Below are 21,912 nucleotides of genomic sequence, written 5' to 3'. Positions count from 1 at the left end.
TACATTTTTTTGATATTAGCTTTAAGTATTTCTTTTTCCCCTAGTGAGCTGTAAGCTCATGAACATGGGGATTTCTTATTGTTAATTAAAGTAATTACCTCCACAAGTATGATACTGTTGATGGAACTGACGCCATGTAGGACAGAGAGGAAGAGCTATTTTGTGTATGTAGGCAGTGCCAGAGCATGCGTGTGCCTTGGGAATTGGCTCTCTCCTTCCACCTGTGGGCCTCAGGGGTCAAGCTCAGGTCATCAGGCTCGCCAGGAAGTGCCTTTTCTGCCAGCCATGCTACTGGCCCCAAATAGAAAAATCTAATGAACCATTAACTACTGAATAACATAGAAATAACTTCATGGAATGGAAGCTCGACAGAGTATATCCCTCATGAGAGCAGGGACTTTGTTTTTATTCCAGGTTGTATTTCAGGGCCTAGAACATTACAGAGTACTATGCCCTTACTCTCTGCTGAATATTCTACATATGAATATGAGCAGCACTGAAATTAATTGATAATAAAATCCCCTCTCTTCCAGATTTACACTGACATCCTCTGGGATGGCTGCTGTGGTGTGCGGCCTGTGGACGGCTGCAGTACCTGGGCCGTGGTCAGGGCGTTGCACATGGAGCAGATGGCTTCTGCGTCATCGTCAGTTTTCTTTTTCACTTGCAAAAGCTGAGCGGCCTGGATAAGAGGTTCCAGAGTCTCCTTGGCCCCACTGTTCATTAGATTCTTGTCACGTAGCCATTCTTCCAGTTGACTGACATTGTACCTATGCCAAAAATAAAAAGAGAAAATGTAAGAGAGAATAAGAGAGAAAATGCAAATTTGCTGAATGCTGTCATAAATGTCTTAATTTTGTGTATGTAGCCTTGTCAGTTAATGTGACAGGTAGTATTTTTATTCAATTTTCTAAAATCTAATCAGCTGTGCTTTAACATTTATCATTATAAAGTCATGAGGCTTATAATCGTAATTATGTAAGACAGAATGACAAGAGACTGCAACTTTTTATTGAAAGATGGAAACAAAGTCCCCAGAGGAAAAGTTATTAGACTTGCTAATAAACAAAACGGAATATATCATATGACTCTGTCCTTATTAAACAGCTGCCTAGAATGTACTGTTGGCTTCTGAAATTCAGGTTCCCTTTGCAGGATAAACCTCTTGATTCTTCATGCACTCTGTCTTCCTTAAGAAGACTCCAAAATGTGTGAGTGAACAGCCAGATGCCCCAGCATATGCCCTGCACTCCAACTTCCCTGGGGAAGGGCCCTGACAATGGGGACAGTGGCCTGAGAAAGCCTAGAGACACAAGAGAAGGGCAAGGGAACACCCTTGGAAGAGACAAAGACTCCACAGATGCTAGGGTTTGAAGAGGTGCTCAGCTATCTGACAGGAGATTTCAATATTAAGGCAGATGGACACGGTCAGAATTCAGTCTTCAGGCAGATGGCAGCATTATGATATGAAGGTGAGTGACTGCAGCTGGGTGTAGTGGCACACACTTGGGAGGTAGAGGTAGGAAGATCTGGCATTCAAAGCTTTTTTGGCTACACTGTGATTCTGGGATGAGTCTGCTACATGAGACTCTGTCTTACAAAAAAGGTCAGACAACTTCACAAAAAGTTAGAATCTCTGAACGGAGTTTATACCTTAAAGTGAGATATGGGTAAGAATGGTAAATATAGAACACTACAGTTTGCTAACAGTAACCATAGATTATAGATTTGACAGAACCCTCCCTTTTTTTGAGTCAGGGTTTCTCTGTGTAACCCTGGCTCTTCTGGAACTTGCTCTGTAGACCAGGCTGGCCTCGAACTCATAGAGATTCACCTGCCTCTGCCTCTTGAGTGATGAGATAAAAGGTGTGCGCCACTACTACCCCGTGAAAATCCCTTTGCTTTCCTCCGGTAAACATACCGGATGTTTCAGGATAACCATTTGCTCCCCAAATTCAGTTCTGTTACAATAATGAAGCAATGGGGAGGAGTAGTGAGTATGAAATTCAGCTGCTGCTGGGCATGTCTGGTGCATGCCTGTATTCCTAGCTGAAGCAGAAGGATTGTGGGTCCAAGACCAGTTTCTCTAAAACAAACAAGTAACTAAAATAAGTGAAGAATGGGGTATAGTTTGTCTTCAAGTTCAAGTGTTAGCGAATGAGTTCTTTGGACCTATTATTTTTCTTTAGCTTAGAAATTTCAAAAGAAAAAGAAAAGTGTTTGGTTGGGTATGTGTATATGCACCATGCACATACAGCGTGCACAGAGGCCAGAAAAGGGAGATGCAATCCATGGAATTGGAATTAGAGAGAGTTATGAACCACCCTGTAGGTGCTGAGCCTGCCTCTGCCTCTTGAGTGCTGGGATTGTTCAGGAACAATAAGTGCTCTTAACCACTGAGACACTTCTCCAGACCCTGTTGGGTCTATTCTTATTTATATTCAAATATGGAAAGATGTCTCATGATGACAAAATATTATAAAGTTTCATTTGTCTAATATTTTCTTATTATGTAATCAAAACAAATAAGAGAGAGAATTATACATCGTAGTGTATCTTGCACATCTCTATGATACTACAAACAAGGTAGCTTAACAGATGAGCAGGTTTCCTCCTGAGCAATGAGAACCCATTCAGGCCCAAGAACTGGCTCTATATCAGTCCTTCCCTTGCTGTTGGCCATGTGGCACTGGCTAAAACAAGCCATCCTCCATCCTGCTGTCACAATAAGCAGGCCTGTTACAAGAGGCTGTCATCCATGTTGATGGCTGCTCACCTGATCTGCATGCCCTTGCTCCAGGAGCACATGTCCTTGCGCAGGAGGAGGTTGTTTAGGGTGATGGCGCCCACAATGTAGAACATCTGTTTGACTACCTGCTTGATTAGCTCCGGGTCCATGCCATGCTGACACATGACTGAGTGGAAGGAGTTGAGCTGCCGCAGGATGGAGTCCAGTGTGTAGGTGCCCTCATCTGCGATACTGGAGGTTCGCTTTCTGAGCCCTGTGGGCTTCACCCCAGATACGCCCTGAATTGTTTCATGCTCTAGCATGCCTGAGACTGTAGAGATATTTTAAGTGTTAAGATGGTTCAGATGTAAAAACACACTCTTTCTCTCTCAAACACATACACACATGCATGCGCACATGCGCGCGCGCCATGCGCACACACAAATACACACACACTTTAGGAAATGATTGGAGGATAAAAATAGTAGGAGAAGGAACTGTCCCAAGAATAAGCCTTTGGATGTTAAACTTTAATGAACTATTAAGTTTTTATATGCAGAAATCTCTCACAGTATTAAGTAATCTTACTGCTGCCTTTTCTAAAGTAAGCAGCAGCTTTGGAATTGCACTTGCATGTGGTATCTGAGAAAGTTTTGAGTGGTCAGATAAGTGTTCTTTGTATTTGATCTCAGTCATTACAGAAAAAGCTACTAATTCAAACACCAACACCACCACCACCACAATAACAAAACACTAAGAAGGGCAAGGCTTTGGGAAGCAGTCTTGGAGAAGGCCTGTCAGAGCTGATGGTGTGGAGCTGGAGAGCTGAGCTCCTCCCTGTTCTGAGGTCCCCACACTGCAGTGAGACCTTGGGATAACCTTGGTTTCTTCAGTCTTAGTCTCTGTTCTTGTACTGCTGTCTCACCTCTCTCTCAGTGTCTGGCTAGTGCCTCCTTAGAAAGCTTTTGACATGTCTACTCAGAGATGCCCATCCCCTGCCTGGGAGGCCCTTGTACTCAATGATTATGCCCTAAGCTCAGCTCCCCATGAACCCTATACTAATTCAAAGCATTTGCTGTTGCTATGAGATGACTGGGAGATGGAGACAGAAAGGGGGGGGGGTACAGCTTAGAGGCAAGCTATTTGCTTAGCCGGTACACATAGGCAAAGACAGGAAGGACTGGTGGAGGCTGACTGTCACCTCTGTGTTACTTCCTGCATTTTGGCCGATGTACAGTGTTTTAAATTTATAACTTCTAAAGCACAAGAGAAGAGGTAACTGCCACCTCATATGGCCTCCTCAGACTTTTATGTCCCTAACTGTTTTAACTATGGGCCTCTGAAAAAATTAAATGTGTGCGTTCACTAAGGGAGTTAAAAATATAGAAACGTGGAGACCACATGGTCAAGGGAAGAAAATAACAAAAGTCTGAAGTGGTGAAGTGCCTCTAACTTGCCTGGATATAACAGTGCTTGGTAATTTGAAAAAAAAAAAAAAAACAAAACACAAATTTGCTACATTAAAAACCTGCAAATTCGTGCATCCCAAGGGAATCAGATAGGACAACATATAAATGACCATCCAGAATGAGTATAAAGTCAGGTGCATGGAATCACACTCCATTTACATATATAATCAGAAGCATTATATATGTTCCCAGCCTCCACAGTAGCTGGAAGTCTTTTTGACAATTAGACGAAGGAGCAAAGTCTATCGCTAGAGAGAAGACAGAGCTTAGTCGTCAGAGAGGATGTAAACACGGATCCCAGTGCTTCAGACATGTGGACACTGACTTCTGTCGCAGTTACCGCTTTACGTTCTCCACATGAACACATGCCTGCCACACGTACCACTGACCTCATCTGTCAACAAGCACCCGTGATGCTCAGCGACACTGGTCTTACCTATCATTGGCTGAAGAATGTTCTCTAACACCCTCACGAGCTGCTGATAGATCTGAATGGCCAAGTCACTCAGTACTTGCCGATATTCAGCAAGGTCAAAATTGGTGAGGCAGTGCTCATTCTGGCGAGATGTGTTGTGCTTCATAAAGCCCTAGAATCAACACAATGTTAGTGGCGCACAGGAAGCTAATGTCTCTGTCTGCTTCACTCTGCATCCTGCTCAGCCCTTCTACCTGGTGCCAGGGTCACCATTCTCAATGCTGTTGCCTGTGTTTTCACACCTGCATCACCCTCTTCTATTTAGCTTTGAATAACAGAGGACCTTGGCAATCTATACTTAAGGCTTTCTAGTAGCAAGATGGGGAAATTTAACTTAAGGAAAGAACATATGTGATTGATAAAACAGCAGGTCTACTGCCAAACACTAAGTAAATAATTGAAAACACTCTTTAACTCTTGGCTCTTTAAATACAGTCCTATGCATATAATTACACCCAGAGGAACGTGCATAAACTTCTTGATTAGAATATTTTCTTTATGAACTAGAAAACAATTGAGCTTTGTCATTTTATTCTAACTCATGGTATCTACATGATGATTTCAGTCAGCTCTTAGAAAAGTCTTTCAATAGCATTGGTTTAGAAGGAGAGCTCCCCAGAAAGGCAGCGCATCTTCCAGTCACTTTCCCCTAAGTACATGGCTCACTGGCCCCACCTAATGACAGAGTAGCTTAGTGGATAACGCAGTCTAAATGAGGGGCCAGTCGGATAACCTTCATGGCCTTTCTCAGGATTCTGCTCCCTCAGGCCCAAGTTCTAGATGTCCTGCTCATCTCTGTATATCCTGCCATCCTGCCGTGACAGTCCTTTGTTCTGCCTGTCAGAGAGTATTACTGACCAGTTTCTCTGCTGCCTTTCTGACAAAGAATGGGGAGATGGGATGGGGTGAGGTCAGGCAACAGTCTCTGAGCTGTGCAGATGCAGAGTCACAGCTCTGCTCCTTGTGTCAAGAGGTTACAGACTAATGGATGAATCTCACTGAGCCTCATCTGTAAAATGGGTTTACTGCCAATGATTGCATCAATTACATGTCAAAGTATACTGAGTACTGTTAGATACACAGTAAGCAGCTTTTAGTTTAATCAATACTTTAGATTTACACTTGGCTAAACTCTATCAAACAACAAACACTTCACTACAAACAGATACATATGTGATTTTTTTTGTTGTTGTTGTTTTCAAAACAGGATTTCTCTGTGTAGCTCTGGCTGTCCTTGAACTCAGAGACCCAACTGTCTCTACCTCCATGCCCAGGCGTATATACTATTTTTTTTTGTTTTTTTTTTTTAAAGATTTATTTATTATTATATGTGAGTACACTGTAGCTGTCTTCAGACACACCAAAAGAGGGTGTCAGATCTCATTACACATGGTTGTGAGCCACCATGTGGTTGCTAGGATTTGAACTCAGGACCTTCAGAATAGCAGTCAGTGTTCTTATCCGCTGAGCCATCTCTCTAGCCCCCTGTTGGTTGCCTTTAAGGTACTTAGCCTAAAAAGATTCATTTCTTTAAACAATTCTATATCCCAATCCTAAGCTCATAAACCACAACATGTAAAGAAAAACTTGTTTTCTGGTAATTACTCCCTGACTGGTGCTTGGCTTGCTTTTGATATGCTGTCTTTAAATGCTAGGAAGGAAGAAGCCACATCACTGCCCCATTCACCATAAGACAGCGAACATCATCGAAGGAGTGCATTTCCTGTTTGGGGGTTTGGAAATTAAGTTAACATGATTCAAACATTTTTAAACTTTCCCTTTAAAAGGTCAAAAAAAGTAAAACATGCTGTTTTTACCACTAAGGTTTTCTCACCTCCTCTCCACTATATTGCTTCAAACAGTGCAAAAATCGACATGTGTTAGAGAGCCAGAAGGAGACAGTTTCAAAATCGTCACCTCTTTTCTGAAAGAGAAAAGAAGTCTAAATTTGTCTTATTCTTAGGGAAAAAAGCTAGGCAGACACAGAAGACACACTTCTTTTACAAACAAACCATCATAAACTATGACACAGATAAACCAGACTTTAGTTTTATGCCATTGTCAGTTTACCTCAGTCTCCTGATATTTGCTACTGTTCTTGCCTTCAGAAAAGTATTCCCACTCAGCTAACTCAGCTGTCTTTTGTGCAGAAAAACATTACTTCTCAGCTGACTCAGACAGACTCACTTGCTTGGGATTAATGAAGGGAATCAATAAGAGCTAAAGGCACAAAGGATATAATAATTTCTGTATCAAAGAACATGAAAAAGAGATTGACAGCCTCAAATGCAGCTTGGATTAAAACTCCTATCACAACAAAATTTCTGAGCAGTGAACTAGAGATGGAAGAGTCCCAAACTGAGCAGACAGCAAAAATCGGTTGGCTCTTGACCACAATGGGGGAGTGCAGACACAGTGCAGATGGCTATGAGTTTATGAAAGAACCTCTGATAATAGTTGAGACATGGAAAGTCATGGAACCATCAACATTTATCTATAGTTTGCACAGGAGTTACCCAGGTGCCTAGCATTAAATAACCATGGGTTTTTTGATTTTTTGTTGTTGTTGTTGTTTTTTAATCTTAGGAGTTTATTTAAAAAATGATATGAGGCGTTATCATCCTTAAAAATGATATATGGGTTAAGTGTTTACTGCAAAAGCATAGGATCTGAGATTGGTCCCCAGCATACATGTAAACATGGTGTAGTGGCTTGTAATATCCCAGGACCTGGGAGGCAGAGATGGGAGAATTCCTGAGGCTTACTGACCAGTCAGCCTAGCCTGATCAGTGATTGCCAGGTCCCAGTGAGAAAGCCTGTTTCAAAAATCAAGGCAAGTAGTAATCCTGGGGAACAACATTTGAGATTGTTTTCTGGTCTCTACATAGAATCGCGCTCAAGTGCATTCATGTATGTGCACACACATACGTGTACACACATACTTTTATATATTCATAAAGAAATATATTTAATATCTATCTATCCTCTACATACATATATATATATATATATATATATATATACACACACAGATATATTTAGTATCTACGCATGCTATCTATCTTTATCTATCCATTCATCCATCCATCCATCTAATATCCATATATTTATCTATCTACATACCTATCTATCTATATCTCTGGTCTAATGTAGTCTAGGATGTCCTCAGACTCACTGTATAGCTGATGTTAACCTTCAATTCCTGATCCTCCTCTGCCTACCTCTCACGTGTGCCTCTATTGGTGTAGAACCCAGACTGCATTTATAGAGCACCTGTCTTTGACCCTGGCTGTCACTTTATATACTAAAGTACACTGAGTACACTCAGAAGAGAACATGCTATGAGAAATGGTTAATTTCTTATAGGTTTTTTTTTAACAATAAAACTTACATCTTTACATATAAAACACATTAAAACCCATACATTTTAGAGAACATTTTTCTGAAATGACATTAAGAAAGGAATCCTAGAAGATATTAAGTTCAATTTAGAATTTTTTAGCCTAGATAAGAGAAGTGAGTTCAGGTCTCTACTTTGAAAAAAAAACCAAACAAAACAAAACCCTAGTTTTAGGGATATTGCCAGAATTAAATAAAACTTTATGATATTCCCACACATAGACAATCACCCTATGGCCTGCATACAGGTTTGTCTAAGAACTTTAACTCTTCCATAGATGTGGATAATATGTTTCCAGTGGTGGCTCTTACTGAGCTGGCAGAGAACATCTTTACACACTGGACAGCAACATTAGTCAAAGACTCTTCTACAGGACAGAGTCACTGATCATCTTTGGTGATGTCTAGACAAGTCCAGTGGCAGAGAGACTCGGAAGAGCCTAACAGAAAGCTTATAATTATACCTACACAGTATCAGCGTCCTTAGCATCACCAGAAACAAAACCAAACATAAAACCCAACCGGGTAAAAGCAGATTCGGGTGATTACGGAGAGGACTTCATAAACAACTGTGTTACGTCTGCTTCTTTTCATACAAACAGGATGGGCCTCTCTGCCCATCACAGCAAAACACTCTTGTTACTCCTAAATACACTTTCTGAAAACTTCAAAGTATTCAAAACCAAGCAGCACCTCTCTACCAGTTAACTAGATCAAGTTTATCAAGGTAGTATTTTTTATAATGAATAAACTGTATTTGTTCAAAATTAGATTTGAATCACAGAGAAAATTAGACAAGCTCAATTTCTTTCAGTTTTCTACTTATTAGATAAAATGATCTGAACTAAAAACTGGATGGATTCCCAATATGCCTTAGAATAGTTACACTACTGTTAGGATTAAACTAGGGCTGTAGGACAAACACCTCAATTCACCATGTGGATGTAAGGCAATGCACGTTAATTTAAAGTGGAATGCAAAGGATATTTTACTATGGCAAACATTCTTTTAAAATCATTAGCTAATATGCTGTGATGATTAGTCAAATAGATAAATATATCTTGCAATTAGGCTGAGAGAGGGGAAACATTTAAAATCTGTAAGAGTTAACTAAGAAATAGTCAATACACAGTCTGTCTAGTATCAGTATGTCCAAAATTAAGATGTATACTTAATGGATTAGTCATGGATTAAAACACTCATGGATTTTAAAAGAGGAGTCTTCAGAAACCTCACACTTTGGTAATCATTGTGGAACAGAATGACAGAGAACAATTTTTCCACAGACATGGAGACCAGCACTTGTTTGAGGTCACAGAGGCTTGGGGCAGGAAGGGGAGCTAATGTGCAATGGTACAGTGTCAGGAGGGAGGGTGACACAGCCCATAGATGGGGGTGATGGTGCAGAGCAGGGTCAGTATAGATCAACAGGTGTAAGGAGAATAATGTCAAAGTTTATGTTTTGCATATTTTATACATTTTTTCTTTTCTTCCTCTTTTGAAAATAGTTTTTTCTCCTCACATAATATATCCTGATTATGGTTTCTTCCCTTTGTATTCTTCCTAGTTCCTCCCTACCTCCACTCTCATCTAGATCATATGTTTCTCCTTAGAAAACAAGGCTTCTAAGAGATCATAATAAAATACAATGAGATTAAAAAGAAAAACCAACAAGCTAACACATTGGAATTGGACAAAAGAAACTAACAAAGAAAAAAGAAGCCCAAGAGAAGACACAAGAAACAAAGGTTTATTCAGTCAAACACTCAGGAATCCCATAAAAATACTAAACTAGAAGCCATACTAACACACACACACACACACACACACACACACACACACACAGCACCTGATGCAAACCCGTGCAGGCCATGTATATGCTACCTCAGTCTCTGTAAGTTCATATGAGTTTTGGTCATGCTGATTTTGAGGGCCTTGCTTTCTTGGTTTCCTCTATTCCCACTGGCTGTTATATTCTTTCTGAATCCTCTTCTGCAGGGTTCCCTGAGCCCTGACAGAGGGGATTTTACAACAACAACAAAAAATTAAAGGCCCACTTAGAAGCAAGAGAGTTACTGGATCTTTATCCTAGATGCTCTTATTATTCTGTTGAATAATCAGAAGACAAGGTGCCTGGAGCACATCTTAATTTCTCACAGAAATACTCAGCTAAAAGTTAGATGTGGGGCTAGAGAGATGACTCAGCAGCTAAGAGCTCTAGCTGCTCTTCCATAGGTCCTGAGTTCAATTCTCAGTGACCACATGATGGCTCACAACCATCTGTGATGGGATCTGATGCTCTCTTCTTCTGGTTGTCTGAAGAAGGCAACAGTGTACTCATATACATAAAACAAAGAACCAGACCTTTTTAAAAAAAGTTAGATGTGTTTCTCTAGGTTCTCAAACTTCCTAATGCTGCAGCTCTTTAATAAAATTCCTCGTTGTGGTGACTCCCAACCATAACATTATTTTTGTTGCTACTTCATAACTATAATTTTGTTACTACTATGAATTATCATTCAATATCTGATATTCAGGATATGTGATATGCAACCCTCACAGGGTTAGAACCCACAGGCAGAGAACCAGTGCTCTTCTAGAGTCACCGGGAGGATTATATAAGGTAAGTGGCTACTGTGTGTGTGTGTGCAAATGATTATGTCTGATAAGCATTTCTCCATTTTCACATGGAAGCAGGGGCTGGTAACAAGATAATTCATGGGATGAACTGGAGAAGCCGGGTGGTGGTGGTGCACGCCTTTAATCCCAGCACTTGGGAGGCAGAGGCAGGTGGATTTCTGAGTTCGAGGCCAGCCTGGTCTACAAAGTGAGTTCCAGGACAGCCAGGGCTACACAGAGAAACCTGTCTCAAAAAAAACCAAAACCAAACCAAACCAAACCAAAACGAATTGGAGAATAAGGGGAACAAAAATTGAAAGAAAAATTTTAATGCCGTATTTTTTATAAGAATAAGCTACACATTATTAAACTTGACATTTATCTCAAGATCAGTATCATATTCTACATATATGGACCACACATAAATATATATGTGTAGAACTGGTTTCCACAAAACACTTAAAACTCATCCACCTATCCATCCATCCATCCATCCATCCATCCATCCATCCATCCATCCATCCATCCATCCACCTACCTATCTACCTACCTACCTATCTGTTAAGCCAGGGTCTCACTGTGTAGACCTGGCTGGCTTGGAATTTACTCTGTAAGCCAAGCTAGCAATTCATAGAGATCTTCCAAATATGTGCCACCATGCCTGTCTTTGAATATTTTAAGTTTGGTCCCAATAAAACCTAAAGCAAATTATTTCTGTCTTGGAAGAATTACTTTGCTATGCAATTAAATGCAATAATATCAAATTCATTTTGATTACTGTCTAATCTGAATCTGTTCTGAAAGAAGGCATTATGACAGGTCCCCAGCAGTGGTGGCCTTTGAGAGGTTGTGGCATACTTAGGAGAGGCTTAGCTACACTACAGTCCAGCCCCATTTCTGAATCAGTCTTTGCTTACTGCTCCTCTGCAAAGGGCTCACACCTCTTGAAGCTCTGAGCCCTCAAAATTATCATTCCTCTCTCAAGTGCTTCTGTCAGTGTTTGGTCACAGTGACAGGAAAGCAGCTAACACAGAGGGTACAGAGACTGTTTCCTATAGTTGGAGCTTGTAGGTAATGCTGAAAGGCTGGAAGGGTTACAGTAGCAACTGTGCTAAGTCTAAGGAGGAAATAGTAGAACAAGAACAATAGAAAAAGAAGAACAGACTATCATTAACAATCGTGAAAACGGCAGAATGTGGAACTGACCTTCAAGACTTTTTTGATGCTGTTAATTGTTGATGTCAGCAATGATCTTACTTTCTGATCATCGTTCAGATAGTCAGCATGTCGTACACACATAAACAAGATATAGGCTGGTAATCCTGGAATCAGATTGACAGCCACACCACGTGGCTTTAGTTCTGAATAAAGAAAAAAGGAAAAACAAAATTACGTAACCCTGAAAGTCTTTGAGGCATGTTTTGTGAGATGAAAGCACAGTTGTGTAAGAGCTCAATCATTCAGAGCAAGTTATAAAAAACAGTATTTTAACAGTTCATTAGGGAAATTATTGACTATGGCACATACCTATATAAAACTTATATATCCTGCCCTGACTTTTCCCTTGAAGTCCAGTCTTGTTTATGAACTGTCTTCCTGGTGGCTCTGCTCAGGCATGTCAAACTAAGCCTCTCCCAAGCCAAGTTCTTCATTCTCCCTGACATCCATTTACTAATGGACCCCTCCACTTTCAGTTTCTCAGGTCATAAACCTCATCGTTTTAAAACCTTACTTTTCTTACACCATGCACCCAACTTATCATCCTGTTAGTGCTCCCTGCAAAATACAGCTAGAATCTAGCTGCTTCTATTCTACTCCCCAGTTTAGGACATTATCACTTCTTGGGTTGCTAGAATAGCTTCCTAACTGATCTCTTAGATCACCTAGTTCCAGATAATACTAAATATTGTAGCTTCTTGCTTAAGAAAATGCACATTAGATCATGCCAATTTTGTTCAGAGAATTCTTCAAAGAGCTTCTTCCCCCACTTATAAGATTCCAAACCTGAACTGTGCTCCACACCGTCTAGCCTCTCTTCCTCAGGCTCAGCTCACTCTGCCCCAAACAACTCTCCTTGTAGATTGCTTAACATGCCATGGTTCCTGCCCAGGGCCTGGAGCCCAGGTCCTTAAACTTTTTCTGCCTCTGATGTTCTTTCTTCAGACATAAGCACAGCTTGTTCCTATTATCTTTGGCCACTGTGAGCAGTACATCCCATAAAGGAGTGTTTCCAGACAACTTTATATAAACTCTACACCCATCTTTACTCTATCCTTTTTACCTTTAAACCACCAGCCCTAAAACCTGTTGGCTAAGTGATGATCATGTTAAAACTGAAGTTCTTGGAAGCTATTTCTAGTACTAAGCTGAATGCCATGAAGCTGAGGAATGGTCAATTAGGTGTAATTACCAATCCCATGGTAGCTGGGAGGAGAGAATGGCAAAGGCTGAAGGTTTAGCTCACTACTACTTAGAGGCTCACAAACTCTTTATTTTACTCCCCGAATATTCTTAGAGGCTCACAGTCAAGGCCTTGTGCCCCCTGAAATGCCTCTTCTACTACCTTTTACATCATCCCATCCTTTCCATACTTTGCTAGATATTTTTCCTTGATTTTTTTCCCACATTATTGAAGTGTTTTCCTAAACCATTAGCCATAAATCTTCCTAGGGATGAAAAGAGAAATTAAAAAACCCAAATGGCTACAACAGTGGCATTCAACTGTGGTTATAACTGGGAATGCACAAGACATTTCCAGAATAGCACTAGAGTTGGCCCAAGTTCTTTTCCCTGGAAACTTCAACTTATTTCAATTGGGGTAGGAGACTATCAACACTTTTTAAGAGTTTTCTGAGTGGGCTGAGGATGTGACGCAGAATCTGTCTACTATTCATGAGGCCCTTGGTTTGTTCCCTGACTACCACCAAAACACAACTCACACATATTGGTCTTAGTGGAAGTACACATAGGCCTTAGCACATGGGAGGTAGACAAGAAGGACTATGAATTCTAAGTAAGCTTTTGTTATATATCATGTTATAAACTAGCATGGGCTATACAGGAGATCTTGTCTCAAAACCAAAACCAAAATTTTCTGAGTGATCTTAATATGAAACCAGAGCTGATCGGCTTGGCTTCAAGGGAGCCTTACAGATGGATCCTAGACACATGTCCCACACTGATGATGAACGCTCAGTAAGGACTCCACCACAGCACTCTAATGTAGTATGAAGTGATGACTCGGAGACTTCAGAGCTAGGCCTGCCAGTGGATCCTGTCTATGGCCTTCAACGCTGAGAAAGCTGAAGCTGTGTGGTAACTCCCAGGAACTTTGGACAACATGACAGGACCACTGCCTCAAAAGACGTATTACAACTTAATTTAAAAAAAACGTTTATTTGTTTTGCATGTGCTGTGTGAGGGCCTGTGATAGAGTGTTTATGGAAGCCCAAGGACAGCCCGCAGGATTTTGTTTTCTCCTTTCAGAATAGGGCCCTAGACTATTATCAGACCATCAGGCTTAACAACAAGCACCATTACACATGGAGTCATCCTGACAGTCAAGAAAATAATTTAAAAAGAATATTAAGTCAGACTTTAAACCTTAGTGACGAGTGTTTCTAGCACTGCCCTGGCTGAGAGGAATCTTCCCATGTAGAAAGCACTTGCCTAGAATCAGGTTCTTCACTAGCTTCTGCTCATCCTCCCTTTTGTACTCCAGCATTCCTTGGAAATCCTTTTCTTTCCGGGGAATGTTGACTGGCCGGATAGGCTCATCGATGATCTGTCCTGGAGATATGTTCTCCATCTGCCCCACTTCAGGAGAAATAAAAGAGGGAGAGAAATGTTCTTCAGGTGGAAAAGGGCTCCATGCTCTTGTAAAGCAAGCAGACTCTGTAAGAACTGAGGCTCCTCATCTCTGCCATTTAGCTTCCCACTCCCATTTAAGATGTTTTTCCCTGCTCAAACTGGGTAAATAGCAACATTAAAGGGTAATTTTGCGCTGACAGCTACAGAGCCCGATACACAGGTAGTAACATCAAAAACCTGGCAAGGGTTTTGTGTCAGATTTACTTTGAAAGTATCCACAGCATCACAGAAAAGTCCCCAACATATACCACTTAACATATTTGCTAACAAATCTTTTCCAACTAAAAGTAGTTAAACTCGTGATTAGCTAATTTTCAGACAATTTCTTACAAGTAGAAAAATTCTGGAAAGACGGATCTAGAGCAGAGAAATCAGAAGGCCAAGGTTCTAGATCTACTATCTAACAGGCAGGGTATTGAAGGTTGAGGTTCTAGACCTACTATCTAACAGGCAGGGTGTTAAAAGCTGTGGTTCTAGACCTACTATGTAACAGTCAAGGTGTTGAAGGCTCAGGTTCTAGACCTACTATCTAACAGGCAGGGTGTTGGGTAAATAACTTAGAGTTCTGGGTTTTGTTTTGTTTTTTTTTTAATCAAAAATGTTACTGGCTTCTAGGATACTTTCAGGTCTGACTTTTTTTTTTAAAATGAAAATCAAGACATAACACCTACTCCTGGATTAAAATAGAGCACCATGAAACACTCTCTACTTAGCTGCATAATTTCTATTTTCCATTTTTTTCTCTTAAAAAGTTTGTTTTATAAAAAGTGTCCTTAATTAAATATAGCCCACAGGAAAGGCAAGAATCTTGCTATTTTAATTTAAGGCTAAAGGGTTTAAATGTTTTAACACATTAAAAAACACTAATATGCATTAATAAACTTTTATTAGATGGTGCTTTGTTGCACAAAGACTGGTATTTTTCTGTAGAACACAGACCTAGAGAGGAAGAGATGAGTGTCAGAAGAGTGTGTCACGTTTATTCACTACTTTGGCAGGGTGTAGACAATGGTCACCTAGGGAGGTACTCTAGGCATATGAGCCTATTTCATTTTAGCTAGATGCAAATAATTTAACTCAAAATATAAATTTTCTTAAGAACAAATATGACTTTTTCTTATTTAATCCATGAGCTCCTAGCACAAATACTATTTTTTGCTTGGCTATCAGGACAGTTTAGCTGAAAAGTTTGATTTCTAATTGACAATAGCCCAGTAGCATCTTGAAATATCTTCTCTCTTTAATTACATTTCAAAGCATACAATTTAAGAAACTGATTTCAAATGTGAGATAAAAATGGTTTTTATATTTATTCACATTCATTAATGTTGGCAAAGAGCCACTAATTTAACAACCTTGCAGGTTAATACCCTTATAGCAGGGTTTTTACAAATATTCTCCTGTCTTGCCATGGCGTCCAGTTCAGTGTAGAAAGTTCTCTGTAAAAAAGAACTTGGATTTCTAAGTACTGCTGATAAGCATTACAGCTCATATATATAAACCTGGAGTTTGAAGCTTTTTTTCTTGTATTTGTATGCATGGAATATATGCATGCTCATGTGAGCATGTAGGTAGATGCACATGTGTGTATGTGAAGGTTCAAGGTTATATTGGGTATCTTTCTTCATTTATCTCTACCTCATGTGTTGAGAGGTAGAGTCTCTCCCTGAATACAGAGCTTGTTGTTTCAGCTTGTCTAGCTAGCCAGTTTGTGGGGAATCACCTGTCCCTGGCACTTTAAACCTAGGATTGCAGGCAGTGGTCATGCCTGACAGTAGCTTATGCAGGATTTCAGGATCCAGTCCTCACAGTTTTATAGCAAGTGCTTTATACACAGAGGCAGCTCCCCAGCCCCTGGAGTTTCACAAGTTTTAATGTAATATATGAATCATGTAATGTTAATGGTCTATACAAAATATATGGTTATAAAGTAATTGTTCTGATATCTAAACAAACATTTCAATATTTGCATATTAATGAGAGTAATACCCTCTTTGACATTAACATCTGTGGCACTACATACTCTAAATATTTTTTAAATTTACTTATTCAGTCAAGAATAGAAGGGTTATCAAAGGTCAGAAACTATGTTCATTGTTGTAACTGTGAAAAATAAGAGGTGATTTCCATGCCCAGAAAGCTCTTAGTCAAGCATAGAAACCAGTAATTCAAACAGAAAAACTGCTAAAAATATAAGAGTGAAAAACCATAGAAAGGATGAACCAAATACAGAAAGCAGGATCCTGAGGTCGGTGGTACGATCAGGATGCTTCTGAGGATGTGACAAGTGCCTTTAAAAGTTCCACAGAATGAGCTGGACTTGACTGGAACTGCCAGACAGACAGAAGAACAGTTATGACTCAGTGTGATGGAGTGGTGGGCTCTTTCTATCCTTTGTGCCACATGAGAGTCACAAAGATGACAAGTAGAGAATATGATGATGGCCAGGATGAGTGCATCATTTGTGGTTAAAATGGCTTAAAGGGAATTTTATCTTTGAAGTTCTGTTCCTAAGGTACCTTGAGATGTGATAGTGGTGTTAGAATGAACTTAGCGGTTGCTTTGGTCTCACGCACAGCTGGATCTCAAACACCTGCAACTGCACCTAGCACCTAGGACACACGCAATAAAACTTGCTGAATGATCAGGCTAACTCATAAGACAAGAGCAGTATGCTTCCACGGATTTTTTTCCTCAAGGAGCATACCTTTTTTATATAGAAATGATTTTAAAAATCATGTTTCTTTATAATTATAATTCATATTTCCTGATTAATTTCTTTTTTTTTTATAAGGTCATGAGTTCTTTGAGGATACGCTAACACATTCCCGTTTGTAGCTCTAGTGGTAACAATTAGATTGCGTGTAGCATGTATATTGCTATTGCAGATGTACTGCCCACATTAACTCACTCAGTTCTTAGAGACCATGTTTGAGAGGCACCATTATCATTCATAGTGAGGATGTGGGAAAACTGAGGCATGGAGAGGTTCCGCACCATGCACATATTCTGAGCCTAGTAGGTAGGAGAGAGACACAGGACTTGAATCAAGAAGCTGGCTCTAGAATCCTTGCTCTTAAGCACATGCTGTACTGACTAGGGCTGTCTCTGGCATGTGTTAGCTGTTTGCTGAATGAATTTTCTCCCTTTGGAACTTACTGTTATGTTACTAGGAAAATTATTCCCACACATAGAAGAATTTTTCATTCCACAGAGGTTAAGATTGTCAAAAGTAATTTTGATTATTTTCTCTAAAAACTCACCTGTAACTCTCCACCAGGTCACTAGCAATGGACATAAAATTTGACAAATGCTGTTAAAAAAATGTTTAAGTACCTTCTAGTTCACCAATTTTTTTGGCAAAGACTTTCAGTTGTTTCTTCAGTTTCCGGACAGTTTTATCCTGCTTTTCAAGTTGTTCCATCAGATCCTAGGATCAAAATGAGAATTATGTCAGAAAGATGAGAACAGGCTCAGCACAGGCACAAAGGGCGCACAGATGGAATCACAGCAACGACACTGTTAGTTTCACATAAAAGCTGCAGGTGGAGCCACCGCCTGGCTCAAACTGGTAGACAAAGGAGGTGCAGCTCCAGTGAAGGCAAGGCTGACACTGCGGTGAGTGAAAGCAAGGCTGACACTGCAGTGAGCTCCTTACAGCTACAGCGTGATGGAAGCCTCCCAGCAGGCACCTATGGAAACATCTCAGACGCACTGTCACTTGTGAGGGGGACTGGGCAAAGATAAGCTCTGATGAGTGCATACAAGATCTGTGAGAGCTGAGGACAGCTGCACTTAGGAACAGACTGACCCTCCGTGAGTAAAGCACAGCTATGCATTACCCATTCCAAACTTAGCCTTAACGCCTAAGAAACATGAAGAAGTTGGGGAAACTAAAAGTAAGCTGAGCCAGGTGTTCTGGCATACACCTTTAATTCAAGTACTCAGAAGGCAGTAGTGGGTGGATCTCTGTGAGTTCAAGGCCAGCCAGGGTTACATATAACTGCCTTAAAAAAACAAGCCAAAGAAAACCAAATAAAACAACAAAAAAGTAATAAACAACAACAAAAGGATAAAGAACTTTCTGCTACACAGCATGAAGGTACATGACTAAAATCCAAGTACCAGGAAGTCAGAGAGAATTCAAGGCCAGCCTGGGTTGTAGTGAAAGTTTGCCTCGGGATGGGAGTGGGGGTCTGCTGACATAAGACCCAAATGCCAGGTAATATAATATATATATATAATATAATAAATCTTGCACAATATATATATTTTTAAAAAATGAACTTTGAGTGCCTAATGTAAAATGTGAAAAAGAGAGAAAGAAAACCTGTGTTTTTAAATGGAAGGTAAGATACTGGCTTTATTTAGTAAAGAATTCTCTCCAAGGACAGGCAGTTAGATACTCAGGAAGAGGGAAGTGGGCATGACCAGATTAAGAAAGCTTAGAAAGGTCAGATATGAGTCAGTGGAGCTGGCTGGGGGTTGCCACGGAGTCTTAGAGAAGAACAGCATTTGATAATGCGGATTCATTCTCTAGCTTACTCAGAACTGGGCTCAGACATCTGACTAGTGACTGAGGAAACAGCTGCTCACATTCCCAGTGCTGGGTTATGCTTCCTGGATTTGACTCTGTCTTTTGAAATCAATTGCTTCCATCACACTGTAAGCCTTGGGTTAACAACAAACCAAACACAGTGGACATGGGACACCAAAAGATAGCTGGCTAAAGATAGCTGTGGGGGTGGGGGAAAGAGATTTTGTGAATATTTTTGAAGAGACCTCCTGGGCAGTGACAGACAGCAGTGTGCTCTTCAGTTAGAGAAGGCTAGAAGTAGCAGAGGACAACAGAAAAGCACTGTGTTTTACATACAATCATCCTTTTGTAAAGTGAAATCCGATAGGATTGATACTTCTTAGGGTCATCTGCATATAATTCCTCAAAATACTGAAAAAACAGGTACAATGGATATTTGTTTCTTGGGTCTTTGAGCAAGTGCTACCTCTCAGCAAAATTAACTTAAAAATACTTTAAAACACATGTAAAGAAACTATATCTACTCACAGGTTCCAATTTGCCACCTGCTATTACCATGTATAGCTGAGTCTCTATTTCACATGAACAGTGGAAATAGGTGATGGCCAGGATGTTGTCACTAGAACAGGGAACCATAGTGACCAGAGAAGGCTGACATTTCAGTTCCCAGCACTTTACTGCTCCCTCACATGTGACTCTCTCAAGCTGCTGCTTGTTCAGTCACCATCAGAGCAGCAAGGGCAAGGAAGGCAATGGCATAAAAAGGCAGGAAGGAGCGCTGCTAGCACCCCAGTCCTGTTTGCAACTTGTGGAGCTGGTGAGAGGCAGCATGGGGTGACCTGTGAAGCCTGTGCACTAGAGGAGTAAGAAAGCCATTCCTGTGTGTTGGTGTGTGTTCAGTGTGTGTGCATGTGTGTGTGTGTGTGCATGTGAGGCAAAACTTCAGAAGCACTAAGCCCAGACGTGGTTACCTTAATATTCTGCTCAAGTGAATCCTAACAAATGTATAATTAAAACTGAGAAACTCTAAGTATCCTGAGAAAGAATATCCTTTCATACACTCGACTTTGATAATATTCTTCAAATTAGCAGTCAGTATAATGAATGGCACAAGCAGATGATCTGCAAAGGATAGCCTAAAACAAACTAGCTAGAGACTTCTATTTAGAGTGTGAGGCTTGCTCATTTCTGAGTTAGATACAAACTACTGATAGTACAGACAGGTTATAAGGCTGAGCAACACTTGATTGACTTAGTGAACAAATTTAGAATCTGCCACCCAGAAACAAACCCATTTCACACACTGTCTTAGCATTTTAAGGCAATCACTCAGAAGCAAAGAATCTGTACACTGATCAGTCAGTATTATTCCACACATTTATCAATTACTCATCAACAGCACTGTTAGTCATATCAGCAAAGAGAGTAAGACATAACTTTTGAAGAACATTTTCTGACTCAGAAGCCGTCCCTATCAAATAGGAAGGTGCAGTCGCTCTGAAAGAGCACAGGCACCGTCCTTGCTCCTCCCCAACTCCTACCACGGAGCTTCATACACACAGCAGACTGGAAAGAAAACACTTTTTCCAATCTAGGTAAAATATGGGTGAACATATGGTTGTAGAGAACTATCTGTACTCTCAGTTATCACTAATAGAATTAGACCTTCAGAGAAATTCAGACACGTCTTACTGTAGATCTTAAAAGGTATTACTTTTTCATCTGTCACTAGAGAACAGATTTTATGCAAAAATGAATAATTATAATCTTTAACTGACTTTTATGCAGTAAGTATATCTGTAAAATTTACATAGATGTAAAAATTGTAAATATGTAATCAAAGTGATAATGTGATAAAGAAAAATATTATAGAAAATATTTTATTTTGGTTAAATAAATGGAAGGAATAAGAAAAAAGAAGGTCTTAGAGTCTGTGTGAGCATTCAGAATCTGGTAAGGGGAACAGCAAAATCATGTTCCTCTTTACCATTCAGGCTCTGCTTAAAACAAGAGAATGTGCCAAGTTCAAGTCTAGTCCCTCTGCCCCGTTTTAGAAGCTCTATCCAGTGACAACATATAGCTCCTGCTTGGCTCAACCAAGAATCTTCCCTGGCTTGTCGGCTAGACAGGCTGGAAGGCATCCTCCCTGGATGCCTGAGATCAGAGGAAAACAGTCTGTAGCCTTGTCTCCCTGCCACTCAAAGCCTAGCAGGTAGTCAGGTTACTGTCTTCCGGAGACTCCAGGCCAGACCAGACACTTCATGTGAGGTCTGAGGGGCTCAACTGCTCAAGAGACTGCTGTGAGAAATAGTCTGGGTACACTTTTATTACTTTGATTCATTTCTACCGATACATACATATTTTCCTTCCTGTCTCTATCAGGGACAGCAGAGTATCTTTCCCAAAAAGAAAAGACTGTGCTTTTTCTAAAAGAACATACAGCAGAGGGTCACTGCCCCTCTCCTTACCAGGTTCTCATTGGTCAGCCGGGTGATCTCATGCTGCAGGCTGGCCTCAATGCGGGCCTCAGGGGGCAGCTGCAGGTTCTGGGCCAGCAGCTGCTGTTGCCGGTTGTTTTCTTCCTTTAGGCTCTGGATCTCCCCACGCAGGGCCTCAGCCTCATTCTCATGGCTTCTTTTCTGCGACTGTAGCTGGGATTCTAAGAGCCTGTAGAGAGGCCACACAGTTTGTAGAATAGTCAAGTTCACACTAATGGGTACAAAGCTACACGCTCCTTTGAAAGAAACAGGAAAAGCAGATACTCTCTACCATCTGTGCATCTTCTGACTCTAATAATGTCATGAAACTCAGATGC

The 21,912-nt window shown here is 40.5% G+C and overlaps 1 protein-coding gene across 7 annotated transcripts in view; it reads right to left on the bottom strand.

Annotated features, from left to right (window-relative positions):
• The window catches only part of Myo5a (myosin VA), a 154,300-nt gene that overhangs the window by 7,847 nt on the left and 124,541 nt on the right, over positions 1 to 21,912 (bottom strand). For 4 of the 7 annotated variants that reach the window (XM_029481122.1, XM_029481124.1, XM_029481123.1 and 1 more), the window contains 8 exons: positions 21,566 to 21,764; positions 17,897 to 17,990; positions 14,360 to 14,506; positions 11,897 to 12,051; positions 6,507 to 6,596; positions 4,634 to 4,784; positions 2,777 to 3,059; positions 596 to 770 (listed from right to left, as the gene is read on the bottom strand). In XM_029481122.1, the coding sequence (XP_029336982.1) occupies positions 596 to 770; positions 2,777 to 3,059; positions 4,634 to 4,784; positions 6,507 to 6,596; positions 11,897 to 12,051; positions 14,360 to 14,506; positions 17,897 to 17,990; positions 21,566 to 21,764 (1,294 nt within the window). Of the gene's footprint in view, positions 1 to 595; positions 771 to 2,776; positions 3,060 to 4,633; positions 4,785 to 6,506; positions 6,597 to 11,896; positions 12,052 to 14,359; positions 14,507 to 17,896; positions 17,991 to 19,433; positions 19,509 to 21,565; positions 21,765 to 21,912 lie in introns of all 7 variants that reach the window. The other 3 variants (XM_021173409.2, XM_029481120.1, XM_029481121.1) reach the window with 1 other exon arrangement.

The sequence above is a fragment of the Mus caroli genome, chromosome 9 (genome assembly GCF_900094665.2).
Source record: "Mus caroli chromosome 9, CAROLI_EIJ_v1.1, whole genome shotgun sequence".
Lineage (NCBI taxonomy): Eukaryota > Metazoa > Chordata > Mammalia > Rodentia > Muridae > Mus > Mus caroli.
This window is presented reverse-complemented; position numbering and strand designations above follow the sequence as displayed.